The sequence below is a fragment of the Atractosteus spatula genome, chromosome 21 (genome assembly GCF_055471065.1).
Source record: "Atractosteus spatula isolate fAtrSpa1 chromosome 21, fAtrSpa1.hap1, whole genome shotgun sequence".
NCBI classification, from domain to species: Eukaryota; Metazoa; Chordata; class Actinopteri; order Semionotiformes; family Lepisosteidae; genus Atractosteus; species Atractosteus spatula.
Window position 1 is genome coordinate 1250686 of NC_142726.1, and position 19098 is coordinate 1269783.

Below are 19098 nucleotides of genomic sequence, written 5' to 3' on the forward strand. Positions count from 1 at the left end.
GGCACAGGCACGCGAAAATAAAGGCCCCGGTCCCATGGAGACCGGAGGTCAGTCTGGGTCAGTTTTAACCCCCTCCGCGGCTCTTTCATGTCCCCTGTTCCGATGCGCGGGGGGGCGTGGCTGGGCTGGTTTCCGCACTGATGGGATTTTCTGGGCCGGTTGCTTGTGAGCAGTGAGCAGGGGGAGTGGCTGTGACTTCACGTTTGCTGCCCCCCCCCCAGGCGGCTGCTGTTTTCTTCCGCTGCCCGTGTCTGGGTCTGCGTGGGCCACATTACGCCGCGAGACGTGTTCAGTCCTTTACGTTCGTGCTCAGTTTCAGAAGCCCATGAGCATGTCCTTGTTGTCCACCAGCAGGACAAGGGCTCTACTGCCTAGTGAACACTCTTCTCTTGACACCACTACCCCATAATCAAGATTTACAAAGATTCATCTTGAGATAAAATGTTTCTCCACAACGCTGGGAGGGTCCTCTGGGATACCTCTAGCCCTGGTGAAGTTGCTGAAAAGTCTGACTGCATCTTCCTGCAAGCAAGCAAGTCGCTTCATGCAGCTTCACTATTTTTGCATTTCCATCCCTCTCAGTGAATTTGCTTGTGCTGTTTTAAATATGTAAAGGAGAGGGTTAACTCCTTCATCTCCATGGGCCTGTGTGCTGTTTTTCTTTCCGTCGTCGATAACAGCTCCCTCCCCAGCGGCTCACTTAAAGATTGCAGGCTGAGGCACGGTGTGAAGGTGAAAGGGTGAAAGTCACCCCTGTGCCGTCCCAGATGAGCACTGAACAATGTCAGTGGTGCACAGGGGCTGAAGGATCGATAGTGGCAACATGCACGTGCTCTGGTGCCATTGGGTCATGCCAAGCCCGATGTACAGGACAGTCTGAAGGACTCTGCTCCCGTTCCAATCGCAGGCCGAGTCCGGGCCGCGCGGGGTCAGCCGGGAATCCGCCCTGCCGCAGGAGAAGGGAGGCCCCTCCGTGCCAGCGCACCTCATCGGGAACCCTTACGCCTTCGGCCTCGCCCCCGGCTCTGTGGTGCAGGATTCCCGATTCCAGCCGCTGACGTGAGTACGCCTGGGCGCCTGTCCATCCCGGAGTCGCTGGCCCTGGCATGAACGATCTCTATTTGTTTTTTTATTTCATTCTAAAAAATGTCTTGTAATGGATTGTTTGAAATTTTTTCACTAGCCTAGGTGCTTAAAACATTGTCTTGTGTGTCTGTAGTCCAGGAATAGGCTCCGGGGATATTTAATCAAGTCCTGTGCACCAGCTTTTTACTGATATTTGAACTGCAGAACCTTGTGTTGGAGGGAGAGGTGAAGTAGCATTTCAGTGCAGTATGAATATTTACACAAAGATAAGGCTTGTTTTTAAAACGAGGGTTTCTGCAGGCTCATTTTTTAGGCTTAGGTATTGAATGCAGTGGGTTCGCTGGCAGACTCTCAAAGTATTAGCTAGCCAGTTGCTGCAGGAGAGCTCTGCCCATCTGCGAGTGTGTCCTGCTGTGCTGTGTTGTGGTGTTGGGCCTTGTAGCATCATGCTGCGTTAGTCTGTGTCTTGTCATGTTGTGCTGTGCTGGGCCGTGTCCTGCAGTGTGCTGTCCTGCTGGGCCCTGATGTCCTGCTCCTCTTGCTCCCCCAGGAGCCTCCCCCGGCAGGTGCATCATGTGGTCCCTCCAGGCGGCGTCTCGGAGGAGTACCTGCGCAGCTTCAGGCCCTACCCCACCGCCGACGACCTGCGCATGCCATCGCTGCCCCCGCTGGGCCTGGACCCCGCCACCGCCGCCGCCTACTACCACCCCAGCTACTTGCCCCACCCTTCCTTCTCGGCTTACAGGTACGCGTGCGCCTGCCGTGAGTGCAGGCAGCGCTGGGATTCCCGCAGGTTAGCAGGGTAGCCAAGAGCTCGTTTCCCTTAAACTACTCATGAGAGTTTGCAATATTGTCCAGCATTCAAAAACATTTTGGAGAATACAGTTTTTTTACACAGTGAAGTGTGTGAAGGAAGTGTGTTTTTTACACGGCGTAACGAATAAATGAAGTCATTTCTGTTAGTATTAGGAATGATTTTAAGCTTGTAAGATGAAACTGCAGGTGTAGCATCTAAACTCTGGCTGTGTTGGTTGCCATGTCTCCAGGGAGTGAGGGTCTGTGGGTATGTGGGCGGGGAGAGCCACAGGAAGTGTGTCCAGTTTTCCTGTCTTGTTCTGGTGTCCGTAGGAAAAGAAGGCCTGAACTGGAGGCCTCTGTTATACCTGACCACACATTTCCCTATAGCCTTTAGTACAATTGGCTATAGGGGCTCAGTCTTGGTAAATAAAATGAACTGTAGAAATATTCTTCAATTCCTGTGCTTTAGTTGATTGATTTTTATAGTTCATGAGTTCGAAGTCAGATGACAGTTTGCCTCTACTGTTTTGGATGATTTGCTGATTGTTTTATTGACTCCTTAAAGAGTTGAAATTCAAACGTGTCACAGAGCACAGTCCTCTCGGGACTGTTAACCCCAGATTCCTCTGCTTAGTACCCATGAATGTGTGTGTCTCTGGCTCAATCTTTATCTCTTGGTTTTCACTCTTCACACTTCACATTCACAGCTGGGCCCCGTGTTCAAATGTTTGTGTGCTAAAATAAGTACAGTATGTTCATCTAGAAGATTGCACTTGTTTGGAAATACAGTTAAAGTTTCTGATTAGTTTGCTTGATGCTGCTTTGAGGTGTGATGATTACAAAAGTCATCTCACAGCTCTGTGCTGTGTGTTGGGTTCTGGGCTGGGGCACCTTCTCTGTAGAGTTTGCATGTTCCTGTATTTGCATGGTTCCTCCCAATGGTGTGCTGATGGGTTGATTGGCTACACTAAGTTGCCGGTTCTATAAGAAGCAGGAGTGAGGCCCCTGTCTGTGATGCAGTGGGGGTGCGCGTACATGCTGTTGGTTCTTCAGAAACTGTGCTGTTTGCTTTGCACCTGTGTAGGTGACCTTAGATTAGCAGCGTATGAGCTAATGTTGACTCCAGTGGTTTGCACTCGTTACCCCCAGAGTACTAATTACGGTAATAGAAGACTGGTGAGCCACTGGTGTATTTTGCCCTGCAATAAAATTAAAATTATTTTGTGAAAAGTACTTAAATATCAGATTTTCTCCTTTATTTATAAGTTTGAGGTGTATTTTTTCTCAGTTTTGGGTTTAATTGTTTTTTAATGTGTGCTTGAAAAGATGGTTGTTTTGGCCCAGTTGTTTATTTGGTTGCTAGAAGTTTATTTATCCGGTGATCTGCGATGAATTTCATGATTAATGGAAGAAGAGCAAGAAGCTGATCGTGGGCCTGACTCTCCTTCTGTCTTCTCCAGGATGGACGACTCCTTCTGCTTGTCGGCCCTGCGGTCTCCCTTTTACCCCCTCCACACCGCGGGCGCTCTGCCACCCCTGCACCCCTCGGCGGTGCACGTGCACCTGCCGGGAGTGAGGTACCCCGGGGAGCTGACCCACTCCTCGATCTCGGCACTGCAGTCGGAGCGCATCTCCGAGAGGTACGGTCGCAGCCACTGGCCTGCCGGGGGCGCCGCATGTCTACTTTCTGCTGTGAACCCACAATCAGAGCAGCGCAGCCCAGCACTGCGTGGTCCCTCTGTACCGATCTGCCTTACTGCACAGGCGGTGCTGTAAGAACACTGCAGACACCAGCACAAAGTTCTGCATCAGCAGTACCTGGGTTCATAAAAATTTGTGAGCTGCTAACAAATAAACCACAATGCAAGGTCCTGCACAGTTAGACGGTGTATTTGTATAACTGTGTGCTATGCTTGTCAGACGCAATGCACCTAAAATAGCTGTTTGGAATTATAGGCAGAGCTGCTTAAAACTTGAAATGTTCTTTTGTTAGTTTTTTTTCCAGTTACATTTATCTGGGCACTGAAGGTATTCTTTATTGAAGATGGAGATCAATGGCAAATCGATGTGCGAGTTGCTTTGTTACAGTGTAGTTTGAGAGGCAGTTATACGTTGCTACAGTTACACCCAGCATCACCCTACATCCTATGTAGCTGGAAGACATTTTTAGAAAATACATTCTCGATATACTGAGTGTTTTGGCAGATCAAGTTAAACCAGGGGTCCTGGAGGACAAAACACCTGCTGCCGTTTATTCCAGATGAGCACGATTATAGAAACGCTGATTGAACTAAAAGGTGTCTTGATCGGATTATTTGCCATTTTTTTTTCTACTCAGACTTTTGGGGAATTTTGTCTTGATTGCGGTCGGGACCTTGACGTGAGTGCTGTTCTCGAGGGGGTGAAGGGTCACAGCTCCAGCGCCCTGTTCTGTCTCCGCAGGCTGCAGATGGAGGACGAGCTGCGCCAGCGGGAGCGCGAGCGCGAGCGGGAGAGGGAGAGGGAGCGCGAGCGCGAGCGCGAGAAGGAGCGCGAGGCCGAGCGGGAGAAGGAGAGAGAGAGGGAGCGGGAGAGGGAACGGGAGAAGGAGCTGGAGCGCGAGAGGGAGCGGGAGCGGGAGCGCGAGAGGGAGAAGGAGAGGGAGCGCGAGGCCGAGAGGCAGAAGGAGAGGGCGCGGGAGAAGGAGCTGCAGGCATCCAAAGCCCTGGAGAATCACTACCTGGCCGACCTGCACCTCCTGAGGGGACAGCCCGCCGAGGACCGCGCCAAGGCCGCGGAGAGGCTGACGCCCAACCGGCCAGGTGAGCCCAGAGAAGTCCAAACTCATGTGAAGGAGGCCTCCCTGAGAAGGCAGCCCGGACGCCACGCCAGTTATGTGGTACACTTGCCTTGTGTCTGCAGCAGCACAAAGTACAGAAAGCACCACCAAAAGCACACACTGAAAGTGTTATAAACTGCCCAGTTCCCCTGACGTGAAGGCAGTTTCGTTTATTTGTTGTGGGTTAGCCACAGAATGCACTTAAAAGCTTTAGTCCAAGATCCTGGGGGAGTCCTTGTTGTTCTAACCTGCACTAATAAAAACTAGGAGCAAGTCACAGTCAAATTAACCTTTTCCAAGAGGGTCCAGGATCGGCTGGATTGTGGTGCGGTGGGTGTGTGTGGACAGCCAGCCTGGTGCCCTGTCACACACACCAACTGCTCAGAGCCGTGGGCACAGATCAGCCAACTAACACCTCCAACACCTGCAGGGAAATCAGAAGGTTTTTAAGCTCTTTGAAGAGACATCAGGGTAGGTGCAGTAACTTCGTTGATTCTATCCAAGTCCAATTTCATAAACTGCTGACAGGATTGTATTACTTGTATATGCATGTAGCACAACTTTAAAAAGTTTTTTTAAATGAAAATGTATATATTTATATACCCCCAGAACACTTTTTTATGTTTTCTTTGCATGCACAGATGTGCAATGATTTCAATCTAAAAGAATATATAAAGCATTTGGTTTATTTACTCCAAGTGTCTAAAGTAAAATGCAGGTGTTAAGAGGCTAAACACATTCTTCAGTAACCAGGCAGTTCGAATAGCTGTATTCACTAAATGCTCACAGAGTGCAGCTGTTTGGTATTGTTGGTACTGTTTCCAAGAACTTCAGAAACAGAACTTGACACAGGCTCATCTTAACTTGCATGCTGTCATTTCGGACTACACAGCTCTGACTTGTGTCTGCCCATCAATTGCATGAACATCTTTCCTGTCAATTTTCATTTTGGCCTTATCAATGTGCGAACAGTTATGTTTAAAACATTAAAAGCAATACACCAAAATGTGAATTTATATTAGCCCTAAATGCAAAGTTTTGAGGTCACTGTCAGGAGGAAGATAAGAGGAAAATCTTTTATTTTGAAAGGAAAAGGGTCTTTTAAGATACAGAGTCTCTCACATTTCCATGTACTTTGCAGAATGTCAGCTGCACATGCTGACAGTCCAATAAAAAGGGAGTGAACCCTGGGTCTGTCAGAGCTCTCAGCCTTCTTCTGCTTCACTGAACTGGGACCCCAGTCAGGGAAGCAAAGCTACTGAGCTCAAGAAGCAGATTTTGTGAATATTTTGCTTTGAATGGCAGAACCTCCTTGAGTGCAGCGTGTTCCACCATTCCAAGCAAAACACATTTGTGGCCTGTGATTCTCCCTCTCATTTTACCTTTCACATGCAGCTTGGGACCCATCTCATGCTTCTGTGATTTCAGTGCACAGAGTTGTTGTACTGTTACAGTATGTACTTTATATAAGTAAAAATAGACTTCTGCAGCCCATCAGTATTTCTGTAACTCATGGAAGATTCTATATAACTACACTTTCTTGGGGATTATTTTATATTTATTATTTTTCCATATTTTGGACGTGGTCTGCAAAACTCTTTCACAGGGGCCTAATATTAGGATGAATACCGTCATGTGGTTTAGCACAGCACTCCTTAATCTCGTGAAATCACATCCATGACTGGAGTTGATGTATGCATGTTTTACATGTTAACTTCGTTAGAATGATTCTGAACTTGTGCTGCAGTTTTTTGCCGGGTGCTCTCGGTTTCTCCTGCCTACCGAAGACTTGGCTGGCTGGTTAAATCGGGGGCGTCTGTGCCCTGTGATGAGCTGGCATGCCGTATGCAATGTCAGCTTAACCCCAAACAGAGCTATATCCATCCATCTTCCAGCCACGTCATCCAGCCCAGTGTCACCGGGGAGCCGGAGCCCGGGCAGGACGCCAGGTCATCACAGGGCCAGCACCCAGACACACTCACACCTGCGCCTGTTTCCCCAGACACAGACAGCACCCTGGGAATTGAACCCACGGCCCCCGCTCTGCGGGGTGCTTTGCTAGCAGGGTGCCACCCCAACACAGCTATAAAGGATCTTTATTTTCTTTTCTCTCCAGACAAAACCAAAGAGCCTGTTCTCCCTGCGCCGAAGCCAGTCCAGCCAGGCCTGCATTCTGCCCCGGTGTCCTCGCCCCACCACGCAGTGCCCAGCCTCATCTCTGCCCACGGGGGGTACCTGGGGCCAGGCGGCGGGCTGGGGGTGGGCAGCTCAGCCTCGGGGTCCCTGGCAGCCGCCATGCTGCTGCAGCGCACCAACGAGGAGGAGAAGTGGCTGGCGCGCCAGAGGAAGCTGCGGCAGGAGAAGGAGGACAGGCAGTTCCAGGTGTCGGAGTTCCGGCAGCAGGTCCTGGAGCAGCACCTGGACATCACCCGGCCCGCGGAGGGGGAGCCGCGCCCGGAGGGCCACCGGTGAGGCCCCCACTGCTCTGTTTCACTCCCAGCATACACAGCAGTGCTGTCCCCTCTCTAGGGACACTGCAGGCCGGCCGGGGAAAACACAGTGTTACTGCAGAACAGAGGCGTTCACACCTGCAGAAAAGCACGGATGCAATCTGTAGTGTGGGTGATGTAACTGTATGTGTGATCCCGTACATGTTTTAAGAACCTGCTGGTCATGTCATCAATCACTCTGTATAGATCTGGCACACAAAGGCGTTTCCTTGTTTCAATCTGTCTCTCGCCGCTGCGCGTCAGTCTTCCTGTTCGGGGGGGAAACTCGTCATCCTGCAGGGCGGAAACAAACAGCTGCTTTGTCACCAAAGGCTGTCTTCTGTGGCAGGTGTGGCCTGCTCACCAGCCTCCTCTGAGCCCCGTAGAGCTGGTCTCTGCTCTCTAGCATGAGAGGGGAGCAACAACAGATATGGAAAGATGTTATTTGTTGTTATTTATAAATAGGAAATCTATCCAGTGAGACGTTGTGTTTCCAGCGGAGGAACAGGACCCTCTTTGTCAGGTTTTCCTCACTTGACTGGCGCTCGCCCTCTGTGTGAGCTGCTGTGTAATTTCGCCTGGCTTCGTGCCGCCAGCCCTCACCGCTGACGAGACCCTATTGTTATTGTTCATCTGGCGGATTAAAGCTCCAAGCAGGTTTAATGGGAGGAGATTGTGGGTCAGCCACACAATAGCTAATTCTCCCTTCATCCTCAGCACCTTGTATAATTCAAGTTATTTTTTTCTTCTCCGTAATATCTGCTTTTGGCCCCGGCCTCTTCGGCATTATTGAGGTCAATCCTAATTAATACTATAATACTAGGCTTGTGCTAGGGATGTGAAGTAGACACACCTCCTGTTGGTAATCCTGATTGATAATTATATTGTTCCCCTGTGTTGTGCAGAGGGACTGCATTAAACAGATAGAATGAAAACTAGCAGGCCAGAGAGCTGTGATTAACATAATCTGTTTGGGTGGTGGATAGCTGTTTAATTAGCTGGTTTAGCTGAATTAACTGTGATGCTTTTAAAGTTATTGCCTTCCTCGTTCTTTCAGCGCACTTTAAAGCAACTTTGGATGACATACAGGGAAATGAAAATAACGTGAACTGACACATGATGCAGCCATTTGTGTTTTTGCTTCCACAAGCCCATATGTGTTCCAGAGAAAAGCCTCTAAGTCCGCTGTGTGTTGTCTCAGAGGACCGTCTTTCCTGTCTAAATGAAGTAGCTTGTAGTTTTTTCCCTCTGGGACTGTGTCTCAGGCTGAGGAACGCTGGCTCTTGGATTTCAGGGACAGGGTGAGGTGTTGGCGGGTCACATCTCAAATGCCTTCTCTTGCCCTGTTCCAGGCCGATCCCTAACCACCATGAGCCAGGCAGCAGAGACGTGCTCCAACACCTGGGGGCGCCCCCCCCTCTGATCTCCCCCAAACCCCAGCACCGAGAGCACCCTCCCCCGCCCGCCACCACCCTGTGGAACCCCGCCTCCCTCATCGAGAGCCCATCCGAGTCCAGGCGCAGCCACGAGCCCTCCCACTACAAGACCGAGCGTGCCTTCGGCTCCGACAGGCCGGAGGAGGCCGGCAGGAGGAGGGAGCCCCTGGACAAGTTCCCTCCCGCTCGGGCCGGCGGGAGCTTCCTGGAGCCCAGCACCTTCCTGGCGGAGCTGGAGAAGTCCACGCAGACCATCCTGAGCCAGCAGAGGGCCTCGCTGTCCCTGTCCCTGCCCAGCCCGTACGGCGACCTGGGCGCGGCCCTCAAGCCCAGCGCCCCCTGCAGGGGTGCGCCGGCGCCCCCCCGGGGCTCCGACCCCATGCTGGTGTACGACGAGTTCCTGCAGCAGCACCGCCGGCTGATCAGCAAGCTGGACCTGGAGGAGCGGCGGCGCCGGGAGGCCCGCGAGAAAGGTGAGGCTCGCACCCGGGCACCGCCGTCCGGGCAGGGAAGCGCTTTGTTCAAGTGCGCACACGTTAGGGATTGTACGTATTTGACGGCTGAAAGGGTAAAGATGCTGTTTTTTAATTGGGGGTTAATCGTATGTGAAAAGATGTGTAGGTTTAGGGGTGTCATTCCAGACCGCTAACAGCGTGTCATGGGAAGACTGACAGGCAGGGCAGGAGCAGAGCGCTTTTCTGCGTCTTCGTGCTTTGAGAAAGACATTCGTAGAGGCCTCATTGGTGAGCGACCTCACACCGCTCACCCGGACTCTGGGGCGTTGAAGCGAGCGCCCGGCCCGTCTCGTCAGGCGGCGGCCTGGAGCCCTGACCTCTCTCGGAGTGGGAACAGCAGTGTCGCTGGCCTAGTCTGGGGGGGGCAAGCGGTTCTGTGGTGGAATTGTTTCTCCTCCCTGCAACCGCTCCTCAGAAAAGTTCCACTTGCCGGCTAATTAAGACAGCCGCTGACAGGCGGGAGCCGGGCCTGACGTGCGGGGGAACACTCCGCTGTCACCCCCGTCTCAGCGCCGCTCTGTTCCCTCTAATTAGGCTATTACTACGACTTGGACGACTCGTACGACGAGAGCGACGAGGAGGAGGTGCGGGCCCACCTGCGCCGCGTCGCAGAGCAGCCGCCGCTCAAGCTGGACGACTCGTCCGAGGTGACTCCTGCTCCCGTCGTTGTTTGTGATTTGCGCGCCTTGGGGGGGGACGTCTTTTTTGTGTTGGGAGAGGTACGGCGGGGAAGCGGACGGCGTGCGGCGCTCTCCTTGCTGTGAGCCAGCACTCCAGCAGCTGAAATGAATTGCCCTTGTGTTAAAATTGTACAGCGTGCTGTGCAAATAAATGTGTATTTTATAATACCATTTATGTCCCTTCAAACCACAAACAGCTTGTGAATGCGTCCACAGCGCACCGCGAGTGTCCTCCTTTAGTCAGACCTAACAAACTGCTCTGCCAGTAGCTCAGCTGTAATGGGCGCTGCTGTAACCCTCCCTCCTCCGCGGTGCTGCACACTTCCTGAGCTTCAGCCCCGGGGGGCAGGCCTGTGCCAGCAGCCCCTCAGCTCTGCAGTCAGGGTGGCAGCCCCAGCCTGTCTTGGCTTGACGCCTCCGCTCAGCCTGCGCTACCTGCTCACGCCAAGTGCTGGCGTGTCGCCTGCCTGGGGGGGCAGCCCCAGCACGCTCCACCCCACCCCGCTGACCCTGCGCGCGGCTCTTCTGTGCCCCTGCAGAAGACAGGGTTCCTGCGGCTGTTCGGCCTGACCACGCGCGCCCACCGAGAGCAGCTGCTGGAGCAGAAGAGGCAGAAGAGGAGGAGGATGCTGAGGGAGCGCAGCCCCTCCCCGCCAGCCGTCCAGACCAAGCGGCAGACGCCCCCACCTGCCCCCCTCAGCACCCGCTACACCCCCGAGCAAATGAACAGCCTGCCTGAGCTGGAGGACAAGAAGAAGTTCCTCACCATGTTCAGCCTCTCCCACGTCAACACCCAGCAGAGAAGAGGTAGGCCCGGCCGCTCTCGCGCGCACCCCAGGTGCCAGCCCCCTCACCCCTCGCCCAGGGAGATGCCAAGGGCATATTGCTTTGGTCTATGTATGCGTTTAAATGAACAATTTACACAATGTGACCGTTCTAAAACCCCCTTAAACTTGGATATAAAATGAAAATTGTAGTTTAGGATTTGAAATGGAACCTGCGCAATAAATGACCTTAAAAACTTCTGTCTGTATTTTATTCACTATAAAGACGCTAATGGAGGCCAGACATAAGTAGAGTTCATCCTGAGTATGACTGTTGACCCTGTTAGAAAAAGCCTCTGAGAAACGCAGAGCCTCTAGTTGTCACCCTGGTGTTTAATCTGCAGTGGGCGAATGTCCGGCTCAGGAAGAGGGATTGTGATCTCTCCGGCCGGGCGGCTGCCCTCTGACAGTCAGACCGAGTCCGGATAACCAGCAGCGGCCCAGGAGCCCCCGGCTGCCTCTGATCCGGGAGGATGTACTGTGTGCTGCCCCCAGGCAGGTGTAGCAGCAGCACTGCCTGTGGTACTGAGGACGGCAGCGTTGTCTCGCTGTTAGAGCAGAGGATTAGTGACAGCGAGGACTAGAGGGAATTCGGGGCAAAATCCTGACATCTGTTATTAGCCAATTCTCTGATGGATAATACTCAAATGTAAAACAGGGAGAGTTCCACTCGGGAATAGATTCAGATTGGTCCTTTTTCATGCGGTTTAACGATCATTTATCAGTCAATATGGCCAGTTCCCTTTAAGGACCTAATTGTACAGGGAAACATAAGTTTGCTGCTTTTAGCTCTGCTATCCCTACGTTTCAGATTTCCAGCTCAGCAGCAGGGTCCTCTGGTACGAAGCCGTGCTAAAATGGTTCCTCTCATTATCTAGACAATGAAAAGGTGGTGGAGCTGCTGCAGGCTATAAAGCAGAGGAGTGTGACACTGGAGACCGTCAGGCAGCCCGCCCAGCCTCTGGGCAAGAGCCCAGCCACCCCTCCCACAGGTAAGACAGTGACATGGCTCCATTTGTCACAGCTTTGGGTTACATAGCCAGCACATTCCTAATGCACAAGGAAATGAGACAAAGAGGGATGAGCAGCGATCGAATGACAGAACACAGAGCAATTTAGATTTGGTTATGTTTTCACATTGAGGATTTCGGGGGGAAAAAGCGATCGTTTCTAACGGCACGCCCGTGTTTTCAGCGGAGACGATGGCAGGCCACCCTCCCGCGGACGTGGACAGGCCGCCCAGTGTCCGGCTTCCCTCCCCCCCCCTCCCGGACGCCCCGAAGGCTGTGGAGCGGCTGAAGCCCCCCGAAGCCCCGAGACCAAAGGAGCCTTCCTGCAGCGGGGACAAGGCCAGGCCGAGCGACGGCCACACTGCCAAGAGGAGCCCCAGCCTGCTGAACAGCATGCGCCCCCCCCACGCCCACAAGGAGGGGCCCCACTGCCGGAATGGCAAGACCCGGCCCTGGGAGAGCGTCAGTGCCGAGGAGTTCGCCCAGCAATTCCACGAGTCGGTGCTGCAGTCCACCCAGAAGGCCCTGCAGAAGCACAAAGGTACGGCCGCTCCTCTCCACCGGGCTGGAGACTGATCCGCTGCCTCGCTTCAGGGAGAGCGACGGGCTGCAGCCGCTGTTCGCAGTCAAGGTGGAGAAAATAATCTGGAGGGGAAAGGTGGTTTTGAACTGAGGGATGGAGGTCCAGGGAAAAGAAGCTCTTTTCCTTCTTTGCTGATCGAGGCAGTTTCCTGACAAGTCGAGCAGGGTTCCTCTGCCTGCGGCCTGGTGTGTTAATGTTGCCCCCCTCTCTGTCCCAGGGGGCTTCACAGGGGCGGCGGAGCCGAACCACAAGCTGGACTCCCTGGTGCACTACAACATTCCAGAGCTGCAGGCCTCCCGGCCGGCGCTGCCCCAGCACAACGGGCAGCACTGCGCCCCGCCGGCCCGCAGGGAGGAGGCCTCCGGCGAGGAGGGCTCGGAAGAGGAGGAGGAGGAGGAGGAGGAGGAAGAGGAGGAGGAAGAAGCTCCGGCCCCCCGGTGGCAGGGGATCGAGGCGGTGTTTGAGGCCTACCAGGAATACATCGACGGTGAGTGCAGACAGCCGTGCGTGCTGCAGTGCTGTCATTGACAGTTAAGGGAGGAAAGAGGAGCACCGAGGGCTGCAGTCCTACCTCAGCAGGCTAATGGGAACGTAGCGTAGGCTGAGCAATGCGCTAAGTCATCCTCTCATTTAGAAGAGTTGTTGAAGCAAAACGTTCTATAGTCAGCTTTCACAAAAATTCATTGCGTCTGCTTTTTCCACATGAACATGAGGCTTTTAACTCCCAGAAGACAGCTGACACGGACACCTTTCTTGTATACAGTAATTAGCCCATATGGCCAAATGATAAACCTTAAGAAAAACAGCAGATGTAGTTTCAGTGAGCTCCCACCAGAGGGTGCTATTTAGCTTCTGTGTATTGCAAGCCCCGTTTCCAAACCGAGTCCACAAGACTGCTGGCACTGTGAGCCAACCACAAAATGCCAGGAAACCTAGAATTTAACTGGTCAAAGGAATTTCTGGTTTGAATGTGCCCCTGCCCCAGAATGAGTCATATAAAGCATTGCACGTAGCACTGCAAACGTTTTCCTTAGAAAATATTTCACTTGGAACGAAGGTATTGCTACATCTTTAATTGCTGAGGCGTTTACAGACTGCACCCTCATCTTCATGACACAGATACAAGATACAATGCTTGATGGTCCTGGAAATAATTACGGCATTGCTATTTTTTTAAGTAAAGAGAATAAACTCGCCTTTGAAACACGTCTCCTTACAGAGTAATGAGCCCCTGCACTGCAGCCGCAGTGTTTAGCGCAGCGAGGGCCGCCCGTGGCGCTTAGCCTGTCTCTGGTGATTACTGCGCCGAGTGTCAGTGGAGATGCTAATGAGAGCTGGGGTGATTTGCACAGGCTCACAGGCTGTCTTCTTTCTCTCTCGCTCTCTGTCTGCATTTCCCAGAGCAAAGTATCGAGCGGCAGGTGCTGCAGACCCAGTGCAGGAGGCTGGAGGCTCACCACTATAATCTCAGTCTCACTGCGGAGCAGCTCTCGCACAGCATGGGGGTGAGTTTGCTTTCTGACTTAACAGCCCTCCTGAGACCCAGGCAGCCTCAGACCTTGATAACGCAGCCAGGCAGGAGATCATTACAAACTTCCCCTAAATCTGATGCAAGAACACCCGGCTCCACTCCCACACGCTGGCAGTGTTGATAGGGATGAGTGGGATACAGGGCAGCACCAGCTGGCCTGGCTGCGGTGGACGAGCCTGACTGGACTGCGTGGACAGGCCACACTGCAGTGGACGGGCCTGACTGGACTGCATGGACAGGCCACACTCCAGTGGACGGGCCTGACTGGACTGCGTGGACAGGCCACACTGCAGTGGATGGGCCTGACAATACTCAAAGTAGTTCATTCTTATTTTGACATGGCGAGACCGAGGACTGATTTTAACTGCACCTGTAAAGGTTGGGACAGTGCTCTTCCCTGGCCCGGCTGTGCTGGGGGTGCCTCCAGCAGCGCACATTGGTCTGATTGAACTCCAGTCACTGTTACTGAAGAAAGGGAACTCACAAAGCACCTCGAGTATCTGGGGTGTCTTCAGACCTGCCAGTGTGGTTTATCTCCCCCTCTTCCTTCTTCAACAGGAGCTGATGGCCCAGAAGCAGAAGCTGGCCTCCGAGCGCGAGAAGCTCCAGGCCGAGCTGGACCACTTCCGAAAGTGCCTTGCACTGCCACAGACGCACTGGTCTAGGGGTTACTTTAAGGGCTACCCCCCGAGGTGACATCCCTACGCCCTCCCTGGTTCCCAGAGTAGCAAAACAGAGTCTATTTTATTACCTGGATTATTTAAGAAAGTCTCCACGAAAGATGGACTGCAGCTACAGCAAGCCCTGAATGTGCCATGCATTGGAAAGCCCACCCAGTGTGTCTGTCTTCAGCTCTGGGCGCAGGGAGGAGCAGACAGCTGGTAGCCAGGCCCGGGGAAGCCGTCTCCTGATCCTGCTGGAATCTGAGGGGCGGGCTGGCTCCCTGCGCTTGGAGCTCTCCACCCAACCGGATACAAACGATGCCCACTCCATCCTTACGATGCCAATAAAACCCAGGCAGAAATGAAAGGCTGGGATCCTTTGAAATTCTTAAATGAATTGCATTGTCTTGCAACATTATAATTCGGCACAGTACTAGTAAAAAAAGCATTTTGTCACATACAGCTGTGGACGTTTACTGTCCGCACTCCTGCACAAACGTTGTCTGCTGCCCTCTGGTACATACACGAGACACCCCTGTGGTTCTAATGGGCTCTCAACTGGAAATGCACTTAAAAAACCCTGAAGAACTCTCTCGAGGTACTGTGTTTCAAGGTATTCCTTTTTTTTTGATTGGGGAAGAACTTCCATGCACATTTTGGAAAGATTGAAAAGGCAATGTTTTATTACAAAATAGAAATTTTGAAATGAAAAGGTGCTTCAGCCTTGCAATGTAAATAATATTAAAAGATTTTTGTATGTTTTTATTACTTTAATTATTGTTATTACAAAAAGCCTGCCATTTTTAATATGTTAATGCTTTTTGGCAAAAGAAATTGCTTTTAGTGTTTGTACTGCTGCTGGTCAGGATAAAAAATTGAAGCATTTTAAAGGAAAGAAACAGCTTTCACTGGTGCATGTGCTCCTACCTTTTTCTTTTTTGGTTGCACCAGTAAAAGGTTATAGGTTAAAAATGAAACACGCATTATGGCCTTTCTCTCTCCCTTCCTGTGGTGGTGTGGAAGAAGTCTCTGAACAAGCTGAATCAAACCACTGTAGACAGCAGGGCTCCAGGACTGGGCACTGTGAAGACAGAGCAGCTGCAAGCACACTGGACTCCTCCCCTTCAGGACTGAACTGCGACTCAGGTGCTTGACACCACTAGCAAGTCGAAACAAGGTTTCTTTTTTTGCAGAATAAGATCGTCATCTGAAGGTTTTTACTGGTATGTTAATGTATCACAGTCTTTTGCAGGAATAGTTAGGGTGTGAACATAAATGCATGCTTACATGTCCTTACCCATTAAGCATCTAACTGTTAAGTAATGTAAGGACATTAAATACGATACCTTTTTTGTAACGCTGACAGCTGAAGCACAATGCCACCAGTATGAAGTATGTGGTGCCAGGTTCAGACCTGTTGTGCCCTGGTTCTCGGGCAGGATTTAAGCTGAGCCAATAGGGTGGCACCGCGGGCGGTTTGTGCTCCCAGAGCCGCCTGCTGGGAAGTGGTTGAAGGGCGGTCGTCTCTGGTTTGCAGTGCAGAGCAGATAACACTGCAGGTCCTCGTCCTGCACCCCCCTCCCAGCAGTGGTGCAGCCCCTTGCAGAGCGATGCTGTCGTTAAAACGCCCAGTAGAGAACTGTCAGTACCGCAGGGACGAGCATACCTGAACAGCTAAAAGAAAAAGCCCTTTTGTTGTGCGATCATTCCTTCTGAGAAAGTTCCTGTCTGTTCAGGAACGTGCCCGTGCTGTTCCTCGTCTCTCCTTCGCTGTGTTCTGTGTTCAGTGTGCAGGAAGTCCCTGTGACTCTGCCCAGCTAGCTTCTCCTCTGTTAACAAGGCAGTCGCTGCAGGACTCCAGGCGTCCGACAGCGCCGGGCCCTGGAACAGGCACGGCAGAGGAAGCGGTTTGAATCTCTGTGCTGCCTTTACTTTCAGTTCTGGCGGCTGGCTCTTACCCCCAGGTTGCTCTGTAAGACAGCTCAGATCTCAGAGATGAGAGGTGGTGTTTTGCAAGGCTGCTGCCTGTACTGTGGGGAAAAGAGAGACTGGCTTGGTTTTTGGGTTGGGGAAAATGTTCGCCTTTAAGGTCTACAGCAAAGAGCTCCTTTTTCTCCCCCTCTGCGGTCGTGAAGTCCTCCCGCTGGCTCGTGATTATCAGCTGTGGAGCAGTGACTGTCATCCAGCCTTCTTATCTCAAATGCCATAAAACTGATGTGTGTGCCAAATAGCCACTCAGGGCCTTCAGCCTGCCTTCCCTAGCTACCTGTGGTGGACAGAATTACTGAAGCATTTCACATAGAAGACTCCTGTAGACCCATTGTGAATATCGGAAATTTATTAGAAATGGGCATTTCAACCAACCCAATAAACCTTATTCCTTCCCTTAGGATTAAATTCAATATATTCATGTACTATAAAAATACGTACTGTATTTTGTGTACCCCTTTTCTGCTTCTGCTGAAATAAGTAGTTGGTTCTGTCAAAGCTGCAGCACCAAGGCCTCTTGAGGTCAGTAGATGCATTTCAAGTCATTCCCACTAGAGGGCGCTCTAGTTATGGTTTTGTGCGTGAAGACGTTTGTTTCTTTGCCAAGTCCCTTCACTCCTTCCTGAACGTTTTCTTCACTCCTTGGCAGACTCACTCTGAAATCCCTTGCAAGTAAGATGAGTTTAACTCCTGAGAGTCCAGCCACAGAAACCTGAACAGCCAGTACTAAAGAGGAACCTAAAGAAGAGCCTAAAACACGGCGCCCATCTGAAAATCGTTTATTTTGAAAAAGCGAGCCTTATTTCCAGTGTTGTTAGGTGGTGCATTCTAGAAAACAAAAGATTAATGTCAATACTAATATTTATTTAGAAAATCTATTTTTATATTTTTAAAGTCTAGAACATCACCAGAATACGAAGTGACAAGTGAGCAATAAAGGGTGATTTATTGTTTTTTTTCTATAGAATGCTCCCACAATGGCCATCCGTCTTGTACCGTGAGTGCTGGCGATATCCATTTTAGTTTTTTCCTGCGTGACTCGGGAACAGTTCTGAGTGTTGAAAGGAGCATGTGTGGGGTACCTGCGGAACCGGGGGCAGTTCGCGATGGAGATAACTGCCCTCGTCGTGCGTGGGGTAGCCCCGCTGCAAGCGCCCCCTCAGCAGCTCAGCGAGACGGCGCCTCTGCCTCTCGGGAGCACAGCCTCCTTCCGCAGACGAGAGAAACGCGTCACGGCCGCAGCCGCGCTGTTAATGGAGACAGTGTGCTATCTGCCTGTCGAACAACTTTGTACCACATGCTTCCATTAACACAAAACTAAATGTCGTCCTTTTTTTTAAATTGCACTCGCATATTGTGTTTTCAAACAAGATTCTCAGCAAACAGATGCCAGGACTTTTTCTTTGTCCTTCATCGGCCTTTTTTTGTTCGTTTTTGAAGCCAAGCTCCCTGCCATTCTGGCCCACATGTCCCATTGCTGTGCAGTGTCTCTACTGAACACGTCCCCCCCCCCCGCTACACTCACCAGATCGCACTAGGAGACATCTTGTTTTTCACTGTATTTGATGGGTTTGTGTCAATTCTGTGTTGGTATGGTGGATGAGCAGTTCATCTGAATACCGATTAACCAGCCCTGGAGTAGAATGGGGGCGCTCTGTACTGTGTGGTGTCAGAATTATCTTGTAAAAAATGGAAAGAGGCAGCAACCGAGAGCTCTGCCTGCTACCCCATGTGCAGTTCAATCCCTTCGACCCCGCGCCCCCCGGCCGCCAGCCGGCACGCGGCCACACCCCCACCTGCCCTGCTCTCTGGAGGATGTTTAGATGCTGTGAAGAAAAAAGTTTTTAAATGTACTTGTTTGAATTAATTGTAATGTAATATATTCTTTGTTGAATGTAGTAATTAGGTATTTATGAATATATTGCTGTAATTTCAGACAAAAAAGACAATAAAATATTGCAAAATGTCCAGAAAGGGGTGGTGGTTGATTCTTGGTGGGTGAGAAAGACACAAGCTTGCAGAGTTAGAAAAGGCGTGAGCAGGGACTTCTGCAAACCTTTCATCTGCAATTTGTTCTGGAAACCACAGAGACCACGGAGAGTCAGGACCTCAGTTTTACACCATAGCCAAAGGACGGGCCCTTTTTACAGTATAGTCTCAACGTCACTATACTGGGGCATTAGAACCCACACAGACCGCAGTGTGAGTGCCCCCTGCTGGCCCACTAATACCTCTTCCAGCAGCAAACTTGGCTTTCCCAGGAGTCTCTCATCCAGGTACTGGCCAGGCTCACACCTGCTGAGCTCCAGTGGGCTGCCAGCTATCAGTTGCAGGGTGCTATATTTTAAAAGCTTTTAATTTCTTAGTTTTTCTAATTTCTTTAATAAACGGAACAGTTCTGAAACCCCCATTGTTGTGTATACACATAGTAATGTTCCAAAAGTCTTTAAATTCTTTAATTTGCAGGAATGAGTAACAACGAGCTTGGATTCTCTAAACAAGTACCAACATTAAATAGGGGATAGGTAATGTAGAGCAAAAAAACAACTGGATTTTATACTTAAAGATTACATATATTGCAATTATAAAGTATAAAGCATTTTTGGTTTAGAGTCACATTCAGGTGCAGTGGTCAGAGGATTTTTGCTCAGGCTCTGGAAGGATACGAGTTAAGAGC

At 51.2% G+C, this 19098-nt stretch overlaps 1 protein-coding gene across 4 annotated transcripts in view; it reads left to right on the forward strand.

The window, feature by feature from the left end:
• Window positions 1-18395, forward strand: part of gse1b (Gse1 coiled-coil protein b) — a 266120-nt gene extending 247725 nt beyond the window's left edge. For all 4 annotated transcript variants that reach the window (XM_088938664.1, XM_088938667.1, XM_088938666.1 and 1 more), the window contains 13 exons: window positions 908-1059; window positions 1637-1831; window positions 3345-3524; window positions 4327-4685; window positions 6819-7170; window positions 8544-9100; window positions 9677-9789; window positions 10362-10629; window positions 11525-11638; window positions 11841-12197; window positions 12457-12726; window positions 13641-13744; window positions 14329-18395. In XM_088938664.1, the coding sequence (XP_088794790.1) occupies window positions 908-1059; window positions 1637-1831; window positions 3345-3524; window positions 4327-4685; window positions 6819-7170; window positions 8544-9100; window positions 9677-9789; window positions 10362-10629; window positions 11525-11638; window positions 11841-12197; window positions 12457-12726; window positions 13641-13744; window positions 14329-14466 (3159 nt within the window). In that variant the 3' untranslated portion in view covers window positions 14467-18395. The remainder of the gene's footprint in view (window positions 1-907; window positions 1060-1636; window positions 1832-3344; window positions 3525-4326; window positions 4686-6818; window positions 7171-8543; window positions 9101-9676; window positions 9790-10361; window positions 10630-11524; window positions 11639-11840; window positions 12198-12456; window positions 12727-13640; window positions 13745-14328) is intronic.
• The last annotated feature ends 703 nt before the right edge of the window (window positions 18396-19098 follow it).